Source organism: Lipophrys pholis, assembly GCF_963383615.2.
Source record: "Lipophrys pholis genome assembly, chromosome: 11".
NCBI lineage: Eukaryota > Metazoa > Chordata > Actinopteri > Blenniiformes > Blenniidae > Lipophrys > Lipophrys pholis.
Genome location: NC_137631.1, coordinates 12418960 through 12436993, shown reverse-complemented (window position 1 = coordinate 12436993; position 18034 = coordinate 12418960). Strand labels below are relative to the sequence as shown.

The following is an 18034-nucleotide window of genomic DNA, read 5'->3' as shown; positions in this document are numbered from 1 at the left end:
TTCTCCACACTTTCTCTTGGCAGAATTCATCTCCTCGGACTGCTCTGAATATTTTGCCCTCTCTTGTGTATCCAGCTCCAGCAAGTGTATTCACACGGGCTTCCTCTGTGAAAGAAAGTGATAGCTGCTCCCGTCTTTGACTGCATGTCTCAGGAGTGCCGGGGAGCAAAATGTTTACAGCTGCACCCTGTGATAGCTTTTTGAGAGAGGGTAAATGACTGTGGCAGAGCTGAATGTGCTTTGATTGCTCGTCTCTCCTCACCATTTCAGATGCTACACCTAACGGTTTGTGACCACAATACTCTGCTGCAGAGAGGAATCCATAAACATGAGCCTCTGTTCACGCACCAAGCACTTTATTAGGAACACCTGCACACCTGCTTATTTACACAATTATCTTAATCAGCCAATTAAGTGACACTGAAGCGATGAAGAAAATCCTGCACATAGAGGTCTGGAAGAATCCTCCCATGATCATGAACCAGAAGAGAGGAAAGAAGGCATGCAAAGCAATGTCAGAGATTTTGACTGTCCTATGCTGGCTGCTATGCTGGCTTGGGTGAATGTTTCTAAAAAATACTGATCTCCTGGGATATTCATGCCCAAAACTCCCTCAGTGTTACTCAGAATAGTGTAAAAACAAACGGCATACATTGCAGCTCTGCAGACAGAGACACCTTGTGGACTGGAGGGGTCAGGGGGCACACAAAACAGCTGGATGTTGTGGCCAGTGCTGGCAAGCTACAGGAAGGCAGAAGTTGATTACAACAGGAGTTTTATCGAGTCTTGGCGATGCAGCATGGAGTTTGCATTTCTCCAGCTTCATCCCACAGTCTAAAAACTTGAGGTTGGTGACTATAAATTGCGTTTAGATGTGAATGTGAGATTGTGTTGGTATTTATCTCTGTGATGGACTGGTGATCAGTCCGGGGTGCATCCTACTTGCACCCATTGTGAGCTGGGATTTGGTCCAGCTCCACACTACCCTGGCTGAGATAAAGCAGCAGAGAAGATGGATGGATGGATGGATGGATGGATGGATGGATGGATGGATGGATGGAGACGTCATATAAAATGTTGGCCAGGCTCATCGAGGCTGACTGACAGACCCTCGTGTGTGTCTGCACCTTAATTTGTACAGTTTGGCTTTTCCTGGTATTTCCTTCTCTGACTGGTTACCTTGTGGAATAAATACTCCGTCAGGTTTGGAGGTATTGATCTTCATGAGTTCATTTCTCTCCGAGCTGAATATTGCATCACAGCACACTTCAGGGTGAGCAAGTCAATGCAGCGTTGCAGAAGAAGAAAATCCTGGTAAAAATTCAGAGTAATGATCCTTTCAAATAATCTACTCTCATGCATTGATGGTTTCAAAATCCTTTAAACAAATGTTACATTTATTGGTAATCTGTTGGGCTCTGGTCTAAGCTTACACTCCCCAAACAACTAAAAATAAATTCAAGTAAAACAAATCTACAACTACACAAAAAACAAAGCAAAGACAAAACCTTGTATTATTGGAATTTGTGTCCCTATAAGCCTTTGTATTTGAAGTGATTTGATATTGTAATGGAATCATTTGCACAGTGGTGTTTTCCCTGAACAGCTTGTCCCCTTAATTTACAGACATGCATCATTATATTCCTCCACTGTCCAGATATCAATATACAGCAATATCCAGTGTTATATTACTCGTTTCCCTGACTGTTTTGAAGCATTGTGAGCCGTTAATCACAGTTAAATGAAATATGCTATATGAAGTGAAATTAAATTTTTAGTTTGAAATAAAACGGAAAATGTTTAGTTGCTAGTTGGCAAGTTTGTTGTTTTACCGGTATTTAAATGACCTTTAACCACTTGAACAAAGAAATCTCATTATGGCCCCAATGTTCCTAATATATGCACACCTAAATTTACTGATACTGCAAAAGTTTGGATTTGCTTACCTCTTGTGAGAATTGCCAGAAGTTAGCTTCAGGAGATTCATGTCTGGAACTGCAGGTTTTGTAGGAATTTGATATACTGCTGCATGAGCCCTTTTGTTGTTTTTGTGTTCTTGTTTTATTTAGGGTTTTTTTCTTAAATCACTAAATGCTGTTGGTCATAATGGAACCCAGGTGCTTTAGTATTTTGAAACATGTACAAGAATTGAGGAGAAATTAATGATGAAATGAATAAAACATTTTCAGGAAAACATGCAATTAGAATGATTGATGTGCAGTCGATAAACTAGACAATGTTTTGTGGTTCACTGTAAAAACATTTCAGATGATTTGCCTCTGTAGGTGAGCTGAGTTTTTTGCTCAGGGATTAGTGTTAATGTTGTTAGAATTGGATTCTAATTCACTGATTTGAGACTTGGCTTGTTGCACAGAAAACTGAACACTGCAGTGTGAAATGTTTGTTCCCCTTATCTGTCAGTGAGAGACATTGTTGTGCAGTCGCCAGTATTACACTCACATAATAGTCTTTGCCAGAGAGTCTGCTCTATCTTAACTCTTGTGGTTGTAAAGTGGTGGATAAATTGTTTTAAATGTTTAAAGCCACAGCTGAATACCTCGTTTCACTGCGGCTGCTCGATCCATTCAATCTGATAACGCTCTAAAATAGACTCGTGGTTTGATTATATTGTCGACAATCAAGTGAGCAAAAGGGCAGAATTCCAAGTTCGCTTGGCGGTTTATGGAAATCTCGCGCCTACATTCTCTGTTGTCTGGAAAGGATACACAGTGTGCATCCAAACCCCCGCCACAAAGACTGACTGTCTTACACTGTGCTGAATGTTAGAAAGTTTACAAAGCCGAATCTGAAAAAAATTCTCACTCTTCGGGGAGTCATGACCTCTGAAGAGTCTAATGACCTCCACAGTTACCAGATCGGAAAGAAAATAAAGCTTCTTCTTATACTTACATTTAGCTGTCATTAATATTTATGCATGAAAAGCCTTTGAACATCACAGCTAACAGTCAGAGAGCTTTTGAATCTTCCCCTTGTTTAAATGATATTGTATGCACATTACAGTGACCACAGCTACATTACGAAATGGTGATATCTTGCAGTTTTGTTCCATGCAGTGTTTCTCAGCGAGGCTGTTGCAGGATGTGTGTACAGACCAGTTTGACAGAGTGCGAGGAGTTGAGTGGGAGTTGCTGTGTGGCTTAACAAAAGAGTTGGATAGAAAATGTTCAGTAACAAAGAAACCAACTCTCTCTCTCTCTGTCTTTTTTTTTTTGGACAGAATGTGTACTAATATATTCATTCTGACATATCCAAAGGATTGCAGGCTGCTTTGTTTGCATGAGCAGAGGTTTGTCCATTCTCTGCCGACCCATCAGAGTTTTAGTGTTCAAGGTAAACAAAACCCAGATAAGGGGATAAATGTTTTAATTTCCCGGAGAGTTCCCATGCAGATTGGGAGTATAGTCTATGTGCGCCAATATTTTTTTTCAACATGTCTATATAATTCAACACAAAATAAAGCAAGGGTGTAATCATGTCCACAGTTGAGACAAATTTTTCCTAAATACAAGGGGAAAAATAGAGTGACCGCTTTCTCAAATAATCAGGTTATACGACGAATAAAATGTGCAACTATGAAATCAGTTTAAATTAGAGTTTGACATGGAACATATTTAATCACTAGTTGGAGGGATGTAACCTGAGATGAACTTAGGTCCGCTGTTTGATTACACCAGTTTCCATTAACGCTACAACACACAGAATAACCACACTTCCCTTGTGACATGACGGCACTCAGAAGAGGATGGAACCAGGCTGAAATGTAATTGCCTCTTTTGTCTCTGTTGAATAGAAATGCTTACTGTGTTGTGTCAGATTCAAAGTGCCAGGCAGTGTTAGTGAGCTCAGTGTTGGTGGCCCCATTCATATCTGTCCTTGTGGAGGGGAGAGCAGTGGTGTAATCAGCACACAGAATACATCACCGCGAGGAGAACTGGAGGGCAGCAATCTTCTCACTGCCGCCCTGCCCTCTCACACACCGCGGCTGACACTCTGTCACTGTCCGATAAAACAACTGGTCCTGACACAAGGATGTGTTCACACGCTGTATGGATGTCGCTGAACATGTAGTGTACACTCAGCAGTACACAGCACACATGCTAATTAGATGATTAGACTAAAACACACACACGTGCTTTTGTTTCAGGTTCACCAGTGGGGCCCATGAGTTGATCATTTCACACTCATTGATTTTCCTTTCCTCCCTCCCAAACACCAGACACTTTGAAGCAACTGCTCTTTAATCCTTAACGTAACCATCACTGCTAATTGACTAACTTTAAACCTAACTCTAATCGCATTATTAACTTTGGCAAGAATCACATATCATCTGTGGAATATATCCAAAAACCACCCCGCAGGTTTAATGTGCGGTAAGGTTTTTTTCTTTAGTCTCAACCTGAAGCCTGTCTTCACCTCACAATTGGTTCTTTCTTATGGGGAGTTGCTCTTGCTATTAAACATTACTTGACAGCTGAATGTGTTTGTGTAAATACATTTTGATCCATTAATATATGCAGACACATGTTTTCATTGACATATCTTGACTTTGCATTTATTCTACTCATCTATTGCAAACATACTTACATAACTGGCATGTACAAAATGGCACAAGTCTTTGTGCCGTTTTGCAGTTTGATCCTATATTGCTGATTGTTGCCATGAACAACATTTTTTTGTGGCCAGTGTGCACTAAACATCTATACGAACTCACTATAGGTCCAGTTGATGCAGGCTATAGCAACGCTGCAGCCAGTCTGGACAATGCTTTCGTCTCCATCAGAAACACGGCGGCGTGTTTCAGAGGCAGCTCTCGGTTTTGCTCTGCGGAGTGTATTCAGCAAGCCTATTCTGACGGAAGCCATATCAAACTGTGCAGACGAGATTGAGCCAGACAGGATGTTACTTCACTAAAGGCAAGGTGAATTCTCTCATTTTTACAATGAAACATTGAGTGTTGAAGGCGGCGCATAATTAACTTCGTTGATGCAACATTATGTCATACCTGGTGGACACTGGCCAGAAATCAGAGGTACAAAAACCACAAAAATCAAGATAAATTGAATCAAAACAACAAAGTCAGTCTGGATTGCATTTGCCCATGGAGGGCCCATATGCCAAATAGATGGATGGACAACACACATACAAAGTAGCACAATGACGGGCAGGTGGACACACAAAGAGACTGGGCATGTGGCCATGCTTAAACAAGACTTTTGACTTCTTATTGTCCTTCACATTTTGGCTTAGTGCAATAAGAATGTGCTGGCTGATCCTTTTATCCGTGGCACATTTACTGAAGGAGGAATTTCCCGGTATGAAGGACATTTGTATTTATTGTAGGATTTTTACACATTTGCAAGTCTCTATAATCACACTGTAAAGCATTCCTGTAATGTCCTTAGCATGCATGTAAAGTTGCTTATCCCAGTTTACCCTCAGGATTTATTTGTTCCCTGACAAGCTGTGATTAATAAAGGAGAGCACTTGTGCCATTAAATGTTTGCTCTCAGCTGAGCAGAGAGCAGTAATCCACCCAGCACTGATTTAAAGGCAGACTCTGTCTTTTTCTCTCCCCTCCGCCACACAATGATGCGGTTGAGGTCATTGCAGGTAGAGGTCATGCGCCGTTGTATCTAGCTGCCTTTGATTCCAGGCTTCTATCTCAGCCATAGATTTTCTTGTCTAGAGATTATAGGTTTTTATCAGAGTCATATATCTTCCGGCTCTATAAAGTGTCCTTCCATCTCTCTAAATGCGGCTTGGTGAGAGTAACATTTGGAAAATGACCACAAGCAACAATTTGTCAAGCCGTGCTGGCTGGTGTGCTCAATTCACTTTCTTCTTCTCTACAGTAGCAGAATTACAGTTGAGTGTTCGCCGACCTAATGCAATAGAGGCTCCATACGGACGAACTAATGTGATTTCCTGGGCTTTTATTCTGTGTCTGCGGCTAGATAGAGAGGGACCCTGAAGAGATGGCATCTGAATTGGGGGTTGCTTTTCAAGAGATGTGGCCACTGAACGACGTACAGGACATAATGTATGAGATAATGACAGCAGAGAGTTCCAGCCGTGATGCCGACTACAGGGGAGAAAAATGGGACGAAATAAAAAAGAGTCAGGGTCAAGCGCCTCTAATAAGCCTCTCGGTTAAGCATTGCCGGGTCCGTGTGATTAACCATGGGAATAGATATATATTTTTTTCTCCACAGGTCAATCCAACTTGGATCTGCCAACCTTTCTAGCATACTTCCTTCAAGAAGAAAATTGTAGGGAAAAAGACACGTGAGATGAGACGGTATAGCTTTGCTATCAATTGTTCCATGTGTGCTAAACAGAGCGTGAGCAGAATTTCTGTTGGTTTGCTTCTGCCGTCGGTGGTCAAAAATTGTTTAATGCAGCCTTGAAATTGAATTAACAATTTGGCATAATAATGAGACTGAGGCAAAAAATTGTAGTCTTTGGTCATTGCCTAAAGTCCACCTCAATATTTTAAAATATAACCCACAGCTCTGGTTGATGAATTGGTACAGATTTAATCTTCAAGCGAAAATGTTTCAAGAACATTGTGCAGCTATTTGACAGGGATAAGCAATTACAGATAACACCGGTCTGTGATGTGGTGGGGCTGAATATCTCCAGGTCACTCTGAGATGGCGATCTAAAGTCCCAGTTTATCATGCAGGGGTTTCTGAGGATCAGCATAGTTTTGCTGCTCCAGATCAAAAAGAATAACATCTGAAAACGAGTTCAGAGGTATTCACTGCAGAGATGTACGATAGAGACAATGAGAAAGAATGTCAGAGAGAGTAATTGTGGCCACTTCCAGAGCCTGAATTACTGTTTCTTCTGGCGGAGAGGTGAATGTCTAATGATACAGGTATTGGATCTCAGCATTTCATATTTAGCCTCATACAGAAGTAAGAATGTCAGGAGTTAAGCGTCTCCTGGTCATGATGTGTCAACATTCGTGTCTACTGTGATTGCGACATTTCATATCGAGAATATGTGAGAATATGCCTTAAATCCTATTTATTGCGAGTCGAGACTCTTTTTGTCATTTCATCACTATTTTCACGTTGAGGTATTGTGCAGCAAAATAATCATTGGCAGTTAGATGTTGTGGTGACTGTGAGTAGGTTGGCTGAATACTTAGTGTGTGTTCATTTACATGAAGGATAACCCCGTGGTGTAGTGTTTAGCAGTCTGTACTCTCAATGTGAACATCCAGATTTGATTGCAGGAATTTCTGTGTGGCGTTTGCATGTTCTCCGTGTGCCTCAGCAGGTTTTCTCTGGATACTCAGAAATGCTCCTGCAAATCATAGATTAAAAGATGACTCTCATCTGAAAGTGGTTGAGTGCAAGCATGGCTGATTGTTTTCTCTTTATGTCTTGCCTCAGTAAAAGGGACTGGTAACCTATCCAGGGTACAACCCATCCTCACCAAAATGGTTAAAAAAAATTAGACTGGACATCCTTTAAAATGGATGCATATATGGTGAGTGCGTTAGAAATTTGTGCCCTGAATACTTTCAATTATGTATCGTACTAATTCATTATCACATAGCTGGTGCAGGGTTAATATAGTAACACAGCCAAATTAAAGTTAGTCACACTAGAGTTATATATAACTGAAAGGAAAACAGATCATTACATGCAAGGACATACAGTATATACAGATGGACAGACTCACACACACACAGATATGCGGAGCTGTATAAATATTTGCAGGGACCAAAGCAGTTCCGAAGCAGTTTAATAAAACACCTCTTCTGTGCCTTGTTTTGTGACTACAAGCGTCTATTATTCAGGTTCGCTCATGTATGCAGCTCCCTCCAAGGAAACACTGACATCTTACATTACTGCCACGACAGAAGAGAAATTATACTATTAATGTTGAAGTTGATTAATAAATAGCAGAGAGAGCAGAAGAAATTTACATTGCAAAAAAAAATATATATATATAGATTTTTTTTTAACTCCTATTCTTATTACACTTTTTTGTGCATGAGAGACCCCTAAACCATTATGACCTTTCATCTGTGAAGTCAAAGTCACAGCCACGGTCTAGGAAACATGTGGTGGCAAGCAGGTGGCAGTACAGAGGCTGTAAATGAAACTAATACCATTGTTGAGTGAGAGTCATATGGTAAATGACTGAATGAACATTGCACTGTTGGCCTTGATAAAGATTTTTTTTGTTGTTCCCAGCAGTCATAGTGTTCCTGCCTATCCCGACAATAGCATCGATTACATCGACCGGAGCATCACGCCAGGCTGGTTGTGCTTTTTGGCTTGTTTGTTTTGGCCAGTGTTGTGCCACTTCAGCATGGAAAAACACATCGTGGCCTCAAAGTCTATTCATCGTAAAGCATATTGGTCTTTGAGTGGTAATTTTAGAAGGGAGTCAATAAAAATGATTTTTTTTTTTTTTTTTCCAGAATTTGAGTGGAGGTGTGAATTATGTGATCACCAGGATTAGATTGTTGACTGTAGTTGCTGTAAATGTAGCAGAGATGAGACCATCGTTTGTGATTTGTTTGACGTCTAAAACTTTACTAACTTAACTAAGACTTGAACATATTCGTGTATGATTTCTCCTCTGGCTAAATGTGTCAGCTTACAGGTCATTTTCTTTGGCCTGGCAGCTAATCTGTTGCTGGCTGCAATCCCATCTCCACTCTCAATCACAGATGCACCCTCAAGGCACCGTGACATCCACACCGCCTGTGTACAGCACAGCCATAAAGAACCTTGCCTGCATCAATATTCCCATATCGCCCCTCTCTGCTGTGCTGCGAACCAGACGTTGACAGCCAGAGAGGCATCTGATCGTGGTTGTGTAATCACTCTGGTCGCCAACAACCCGGTGCTCTATGAATCTAAAGGGCTCTTCAATTTTCTACTGTACCTGAGACGGCAAAGCCACACATGTAATAAGTTCATTACAGGGACCTACTGTGAAGTACAGTATGTGTGTGCGTGTGTGTGTGTGTGTGTCCTTGTGTATCCATGTGGACGAAGCATTTGTATCCACATCATAGATAAAATGTAATCCTTGACCCTGGGACTGAAATGAAGTGCACTGATGCACAAGCTGAGCGTGGCTTTGTATGCTAATGGCTGGGTATTGTACCTCTGTCTCTAGATTGGGTGTTTGAGTGTACCCTGAATGTAAAAAGCTTTACTGCTTAGTCTTTGGTTGTTTTTTTAATTTTTTTAGCCTCATGCTTATTTCTACTTATGAAATCCATGTGCAACTGCATGAATAAATCATTCCTACTTATTTAGGGCAAACTTGTCAACTAGACAAGTTGAGCCAAAAATACAGAGTTGGCTGCGTTATAATCTCCCAGCAGAAGCCACTTAGGAAATACAACTTTGCTGTCTGTTTTTATTGATAAACAACGGAGGGCTTGCACTAGTGCTACTCAAACACATGCAGAGAAGACGAACTACACTATGTTTTTATTGTGTTGTAACGATTTTATTTGTTTCTCACAATGCCAGCAGTAGTCATTGTTCACATTTATTGATTTGCTTATTTGGAGAGGATTATTACTGGTTGGCTAACATTATTAAGAACAGATGTTTAAATAGCGTCTATATCAGAACATACCATCTGTGAAATGATGGTGTCTCAGTGAATTTTCACGGTGTTTGTTGTGATTTATTTATTGTGTTCAGCGTGTGCTGTGGCTGTCACAGCCTCTGTTCCACCAAATTGTCAGACTTCATTCATCACACTAGAATAAGGCAGCTGTACATTTTCCATTTGGCTCACATAGGTGACTGCTAAAATGAAACAGATCAGGTTTTGTTTACACCTGGTTTATGTCGAACACGACGATGAGAACGATCCCTTAAGGAATGTGAGCGCTTTCTGTCTCTTCTAACTCACAGTGATCGTGTACAGCAGGGGTATGAAATATACCTCACGGGCCAAAACCCAACATCAGAAGGTCCATTACTATGTCTATTGGCATGACTAGAAAAGTGTAAACTTCATAGAGAAAACATTTACATTCATTTTTCAATAGGACTTCCTATTTTATTGTTATTTGTTTACTTCAGTTCACATTGTCTTAGCAAATGTCAACTCATAGCAACTCTCACAGCTACTATATTGCTAGAGAAGTAGCATCAAAACCATACTGTGAGGGTGAATTTGTATCCTGAAAGCTATAAAAATCACAAGGCTTGACAAACGATAGACTTTTATCTATACTATAAGTCTGAAGAGGAACTGAAACCGTAACTGTTGAGGTTAAGGTTTCAGATGTTTGAAGAGATCCAACAAATGATGATCCTCAAAAGTCATTTGTTGTATTTTTGCCTGCAAGCCACAAATAAAGGATATGATTTTTGGACATTACATTGTATTCTTAGTTTAGATGGCATTGTAATAAAATGACATGATGTCAAAATTGCTGTTATCTTCCTGAAAAAAAAAAAGCACAAACAAAAATCAACATACTCGGGTTTTGTGAAAAGATATTTATGTAAATGTTGATTTTTTTCATAATGTACAAACTCCTATTTTCAAAAATACAAAGTGAAACATTTGAGTTGTCATTATTCATAGGTTATTGTGCTGTCATGTTATTGGATTGGATCTACTTGAGATCCGATTGACCTTGACACTTCTGGTTTTCTCCATAAACCTTGAGAGTCGATCTTTGAGTCATAGCTGCACAGCCATTTCTACTTTTTATTCCAATTTTTCCACGTTTGAGCTGCCTGTTTCTGTTGTTGTTGTATTTTCATGCCTACGACTCCATATTCTCATGGGGGCCTTCTCTCCGTGGACTCCTGGGCAATAAGGTCAGTGGTCATTGGACAACATGGGGTGTGGTATCACAGGAAGTTGCAAGGTGATGAATGGGAGTAATCTCACAGCTGTTACACAATCACAAACACTTTACTGGGTGAGGAGTAAGAAACATTTTGCTGAATTATGTGAGTGGACACAAAATTTATTATAAATATACATTTACATCGCAATTTCTACTTCTGTCTCTCTATTTATATACCTTGTTTATCTTGTACTGTACATATATTTGTTTGTACACAATGTACTGTATTTTGCTACTGTTACAAAAAGCCATGCAATATCTACAGTACAGTATATGATATATCTATGAAATCTACTTTTGTTCTCAATAAATAGTAATAAATTATTCACCTCTTGTACTTTCTATTGCACATATTATTTACATTACTGCTTTGGATTAACATTTTCCCTTTTTTATCATCACCTGATGTCAGTTTTAGCTGCTTTGACTGTAATTCTTTAAAGGTAACAGGTTTCTTCACTCCACATCCTCAGAAGACAGACATTTCAGTCGGGCGTCTTTGTCCTCAAATGTCACCTTTTTGTTCCTCTTTGGGTCAATCCAGGAGTTGTGAATTATAGCGTTATTGGGGGTAGGATCTGCCTCAATGATTGACACCACTCTTTTCTTCATCTTGCTTTTCAAGACTTTCTGGAACTTCTGCCTCGTGAAGGCGTAGAGTAGAGGATGGAAAATAGTGGTCCCATAAGCCATGACCAGGAAGCCCAGTCTCAACTTCACCATCATGTCGCTGGGGCCCACGCTCAGTATGACTGTGTTGAGCACTGTGATGGGCGTCCAACACAGCAGGAAGGTAGAGACAATCAGGAGGGACATCCTGAAGACCCTCTTTTGGCGCTCTCGTCTTTCTCTGTGGCGCTTCACAGCCCTGCGCAGGGCAATAATAACAGAGACAGAGGTACGCATGCCCAGTGTGGGATTACGGCTGCCACTGCTCTGGGATCCTTCTGTCGCGTCCGGCTGTGTTGTCATAGCCGTCATGGAGGGACGTTTTTTCCTGCGAGCCTTCTTCTTCTGTGAGGCATGGAAACGTGTGCCGATCCGGATGTTGAGTGCCTGCAGGATCTTGGAGTAAGTGATAAGCATGACAACAGCAGTGAAGAAGAAAATGGGGATCTGAGCCAGCAAGTGATAATAGAGGCCCAGCTCAGTGTAATACTGATTACTGTGAACCACATTCTCCACCAGTGTTTGGTTCAACTCAGCATGGCCTTGGGCAAAGAAGCCAACCTCAATAAAGGGTATAAGGAAACTTACAAAGGATAGCACCCAAATGGAAGCCAGCAGAGTCAGGGCACGGCCCATGGTCAGCACACGGTTGGCTGGTTTCACGGAGATGTCATATCGATCAAGGGTGATGGCAAGCACATTAGCAGCAGTGGCAACACTTGCGAAAGAGACACAGGCTTCATGGAAGCAGCAGACGAGGGCAGTATCTCCTTCCAGGGAGAGCAGGACCACCACAATAGTGAGGGGGATGCAGCACAGACAAATCAGCACGTCCAACACGTGGAGGTTCATGGTGACAATGTTACTGACAGAACTAATAAGGTTTGACTTCATACAGTAGAGGGCAAGCACAGTGAGGTTAGAGCTTAGGCCCAGCAAGATTTCTAGCATGAGGAAGCCTGTCAGGGAGACCTGAAAACTAACAGGGTAGGCATAGGGGCTGGAGGTTTCCGGACTCATGGTGCGGTCGATGGGCTCAGTGTTGTCGGTGACTGTAACGTTGCTCATGGTGGCTTCTTTTTCTGGGTAGGGAGGGATATGCATTATCCTGCATGTGAGGAGGAAAGAAAAACAGAAACTATTGTGAGAAAATGAGAGGGACGTGTTTGTGCATCACCAAAATGTTGCAACTACATACATCTGAAAAATTTGATCCGCTGCAATGTTGCCAGTGATGATAGGAGAACATTTTGGAGTTTTATCAAGAAATACTGAAAGCATATGAATGATGCGCACTGAGTGGATTGTCCCAGTATGTAACTATATAACTACTATTTATGTCATCTGCCAGCTGTACTCCCCAGTAATAACATAGCAAAAAACAAATACCTCCTGTTAATTAATTGTAATATAATTAAACTCGCAGACAGAAACATTTGCTACAGTGCAACACAGTCATTGTTGAGGGTGATTTTCAGAGTCTATTGAACTATGTGCATAGTCATCATGAAGTCTGGATGGAGTTAATGTTGCAAGAGAGGTGTATGAAATAACACTACTTATACTAATCATAATACTGTTTACTGTTTACTGGCTTGGCATTTGGTATATAAAGGTATGAGATGTTTGTAACCACTAATAATAATAATATGCCAAAAGGTGATGTTAATCTTACACACTCGCTGCTCCCAGAAATTCCCTTTAAAATACTGTAATTTAAAATAAAAAAGTTTATTCAAGCTGGAAATAAATTATTGATTAAATGAGAAATGTTGCAAAAAAAAAATGAAGTTATAAATTAATGGCTGAAAAACCTGAGATGTGCTACAAAATAAATTGAAATACCCCAGTAGCATTGTAACTGGATCGTGGATGGAATGGAGAAAAATAAATATTTTTTATAATATTTACCCTTCCCTCCAGCACTATCTGAATACCAGGGCTGTGTAATCAGGCCATAGAGTCCATGTTAGATCCACAGAGACGAGCATCACATCCAAACATTGCCAGTGGAAAAGTTTTTTCGCTCCAATAGAGTCCCCCCAGGTGAGGCGTTTCCTTTCACTGCTAGTCCCTCCCAGAGAGGTCAACAGCCAGAGAACCACCCGTCTGCCTCGCCAAAGACTGTCTGCAAACTGCCAACTTCTTCCTCCAGGTTTCAATGGCAAAAAAGTTGTGTGCCACTAGCTCACATTGAAGAATAAAGGCTGATCCCCTCCATGGGTTTCTTCGAGGATCTCCAGTTTGTTGATATTGGGAGTTCTGATGAATGAGTTGAACAGGGTTGATATGATTAAGCCACCCCCTGTTTACAGTCTCATGATATTCCCATTCAGGAGATACTCGGCCAAGCAAGAAAGAAATATACAGACTTTCCCCGGTGCAGTGCTGGAGCGTGTTGGTTGTCGTGAGATCCAAAGCCTTGTTTTTTGCTGTCTTTGTCCACAGTGCGAAGAATGTAGTCAGATATGTACAAATAAAAAAGAAGTTGTTTCCATTAGCTTTTACTCCAAGAGGCAGAGTCGTCGGCCAGCTGTGTAGATCCCCTGGTGTATACCATAGTAATGTCCAGAACGTGTTCAGGAGAGGTCAGTGCGTCCAGGCAGCATCCAAGCCCATGTCTCCCCCCGGGAGCACTAATGGAACAGGCCTTCACTCTCCACCGTTCTCATCAGTCTCAGTAAGACAGGCTCCAGCTGCCATTGACTTGTAAATCGAGGACTGGTGTCCAGTTTGCCCCTTGACATGCTGAACTCTAAATCAGTGGAGACGGTGTGAGTGGAGACGAGTATTATAGTGCATGTGTGTTCAGTCACCATGACATATGTGATCACTATGACATCTGTGATCTAGTATTTATATGTGCTCGCGAGGCGGGAGGTGGATGGCTTCAGCATCTGAGGAGAAGGTCATTATCTTGAGGTAGTGGAAGTCTTGTCATCAGACAGAGTGGCCGGCTTTTAGATACACCAAGAGATCCAAGACAATGATTACTTATGAAGCTGTGTACAGCATCATCTGTCTGTCCGTCAGCCGAACATCCTTTGTTCACAGTGACCTGAAGAAAGAGAGAAGATAAGGATATATGATTTAGGAGCTGAGCTAGAAAGAGAGCGGGAGTAGGAGAGGGAAGTGTGGGGGATGCGTTGGTGAAAATAAACATATCCTCTGTAGAGAGGCGACAAGGAAACTCTCATTAACATAGCAACCAGCCTCTGATGTCTTATCATGTTTCTGTGCAGCGCCTGATGCACTTTACATCTTTGCTATTGCATTAACATAACAGTGGCTCTAATAAAACAACTCACACAAAAGCAGCACGCGTTTACATCTTATCCTCCTTTTTTCACATTTATCGTTGTTCGCAGCAATATTTTTCCATTTGTGTTCAGCATTAATTGATAAAAAAAAAAAAAGAGTATTCAATGTAAATTGTAATACGCTAAATGTGCTGTTGCGGTCATACTGTTTTCGTGACAGGACAGACTTGCTCAAAGCTTGAGTGCACTGCGAGTCCTTGGGGAAGTCATCATAAAGCCTCCTTTTGTGCCACTATATGAGACCCATGTAATCTCTTCAGAGGAACACGTCAGTCACTTTTCAAGGTTGTTTCAGAGAGAGATGTTTCCACTTCATCGTGCTACATTGTCATCAAAACTGAGCAATAAGCGTCATGCCTCTGTAACCGGCGAGATACGGGATATTACTTGTTACATGTGTAATGTTTTGAGGCAAGCAAGTTGCACTGTGACAGTTGTGTGTGTCTGGAGGGATGACACACACAGATTGGCTCACACAATGAATGTAGGGATATCATAATGAATAAACCAATCCTTAGAGCCCTTTTATTCAGGAATGTTTCAACATTTTTAGTAGTAAAAATACTAATAAATCTAAGTCTATTTGACAGGAAATATGACTGAAATTGATAGTTAATGTCTATGCATTCACTGTTACAGAGCTATTTGGGAAACACACACAGCCCACCGTTATTCAGTAAAAGCAAAGCAATAAGTATGAAGTGCCCCATCAAAACACAGCAGCACTCACCATTCAGAGTAAACAGATGCACCGGAGCTGGTCCCTTGACCACTCTCGCTCTCTCTCGACTCTCCTTCCACCTCTGCAACAATCTAGGTCGACTGATACAAACTGCTGCTTGATCTTCTGCTTCTTCCAACAGTAATCCAAGGATTAGACTTGAATATTGATGAACATACCCCTTGTATGTCACACCACTAGCAGATGTCTCATTCCGTCCTGAATGCCAGACAGAAGTACACAAAAATTAGTCCTGTCAGAGAAGCTGGTTGGAGTCCTCTTTTATTTTCCCTTTGCCCTCCTATTTTTCCTCTTATCCATCCTTGTAGACTGTTGTGTGAATAGTCCTCATCTAACCTACTCTCTATTGCGCTCCCTTCCTGCCCGACTGTCTGGATGGGAGTGCAAACCATCACACTCTTGGTATCTCTCTATCTCCCGCTCTGCTCTCTCTCTCTCTCTCTCTCTCTCTCTCTCTCTCTCTCTCTCTCTCTCTCTCTCTCTCTCTCTCTCTCACTGCGGAGGTTTGCAGTGCTCCCCCAGTCCTGATTGGTCTTCTGTAATAGGCTTAACCCTTTCATCTTCGGTGAGGGGAGGTATTTCCTTTTGTTCTGACATATCCTCCTTCTCTCTCTCGCTCCCTCTCTCCCCACTGTCACTGACTGTAGCATCCCGTGTGAGGCTGTAGTGGCTTGGAAAAAAAAGAAGAAGCTTCTACTACGATTTTGCACAGGGACTTTAGATGTCACTGCGCTAAACACACAACCTGCTGCAGAGACGAATTGGCAGACTGCTGAAGGAAAAACTGCAGAAAATGCCGAGAAGATGTACTAATTAGCTCTGTCACATTGTAATGAGGAAGTAATGTGTTTGTGCACCATGGGGAGGATGATGAGGAAGGACAGCCAGCAGGAAGAGGCGATTTTTTTCTTTTATTGATTGTACGCACATGCACGGGTCCTAATATGGGAGTGAGATTGAGAGACAGTTAGAAAGAGAGAAGATACATTCTGAGTGGGAGGAATGGACTAGGGAGGAAGGCATATAATCAGAAAAGAAGAGAAAGAGTATAGTAGCTCTGATTGATAGTTTCAATTAAGTTCCAGTGTCCGATCAGTAAGAGGTCGACCACCTTCTATTCCTTTGTCAAGGCTTATTTGTCAGGTGCAATTATTGCTGGTGGGCATTATGGTACCTGACAGCCTCCAGTAAAGAAGATGACAGCCACTTAAACTGTGGTATTTCTGCCTGAAAGTCATGATTAACACTCACTATAAATACTTTTTCCTATTAGAAACACCTGCTTATTTGTAGTATTATCCAATCATTAATGGCAGCAGTGCATCGCTCAAAGAGACATCTATGCAGATTGTGGGGAAGGAGCCTGATCTAAATGAGGTGACCTCCCAGACAGAGACTGTTGCAGTACTATTGTTGCCAGATGGGCTGGTGTGGATATTTCTCTTTTTGACACACTCAGGGGTCTCTTGAGGTTGTGCAAGGTGGAAAAACAAAAACAGCCAGTGAGCCGCAGTTTTGTGGACAGAAACGGCTGTTTGGTAAGAGAGGTTACATTAAAATGTTATGTGTAGTTTTACCACTTTTCAAGACTGTGAGGAGATAAATATCTCAGACTGCTCATGTGTATTTTACAATTACTTTAGATCACTCAAAAATGAATTGGTTGTTTCTATTCCTGCATCCTATTTGTTCATAAACAATACTTTAATACAGCTATCAGTTACTTCCTTACCAGTGGATTTACTTTACTTGTTAATACAATTTAAAAAATATATACATCACAGGGACTGAGGATGAAGGCCAATGTTGGCTGATGCGAAACTCACAGCTGGTACAGGAAGCAGAGCCAAAAGAGACTGACAAATTACCTGTTAGTAATCAATCACTTACTAGGACATGGCAGCCAAAAGTAGTGGAGATGCAGTATTATGTTTACCAGCTAATGTAGAAATCTCTTTCATGCACTTTTTATCCTTACCCAGACAAATGCTGGGCGTACGCCAACAGGAGATAAACTAATAGTCAGCTCGACAAACGGTACATATGGGTATCCCACTCTGCTGTAGGTGTCCCCTGTTCCTTTCCAAATGATTGCTGGTCACTTAGGTCACACAGTGTGCTTTTACTCTATTTGAACTATTTCACACCTTAGGTATTTTTGGTTTCATATTTATTCTGCCTTTCAGCATACGGCAATTCTGTTATTCATCGCTTACCATGTGTGGCACAAAGAACTGACATTGAAGTGTATTGCTTCATATGTTTTACCAGCTCTTGATTAAATGAAGAAACAATTATAAGGCAGTTGTTTTTGAGTATTTCCCCTTTAACGCCCCATTTTTCATGCTGAACCTCAAGATAAAAAAAACAGGAGTTACCCCTATGATAAAGCTGCACAGAAATCTAGTTTCAACACATGATATT

General features: G+C 41.2%; 1 protein-coding gene across 1 annotated transcript; it reads right to left on the bottom strand.

The window, feature by feature from the left end:
- Positions 1-10509: 10509 nt before the first annotated feature.
- Positions 10510-15995, bottom strand: LOC308116813 (G-protein coupled receptor 22-like). The gene is made up of 3 exons (XM_080475220.1): positions 15599-15995; positions 13460-14606; positions 10510-12656 (listed from the first exon to the last, which is right to left on the bottom strand). Exon 3 carries the CDS (start codon positions 12650-12652, stop codon positions 11336-11338), a length of 1317 nt encoding a protein of 438 aa, XP_080331346.1. The 5' UTR covers positions 12653-12656; positions 13460-14606; positions 15599-15995; the 3' UTR covers positions 10510-11335.
- Between the last annotated feature and the right edge of the window lie 2039 nt (positions 15996-18034).

What these genes read in the sequence shown, in the direction of transcription:
- LOC308116813 (XM_080475220.1), bottom strand. Translation starts at nt 12,652, where the DNA reads ATGCATATCCCTCCCTACCCAGAAAAAGAAGCCACCATGAGCAACGTT.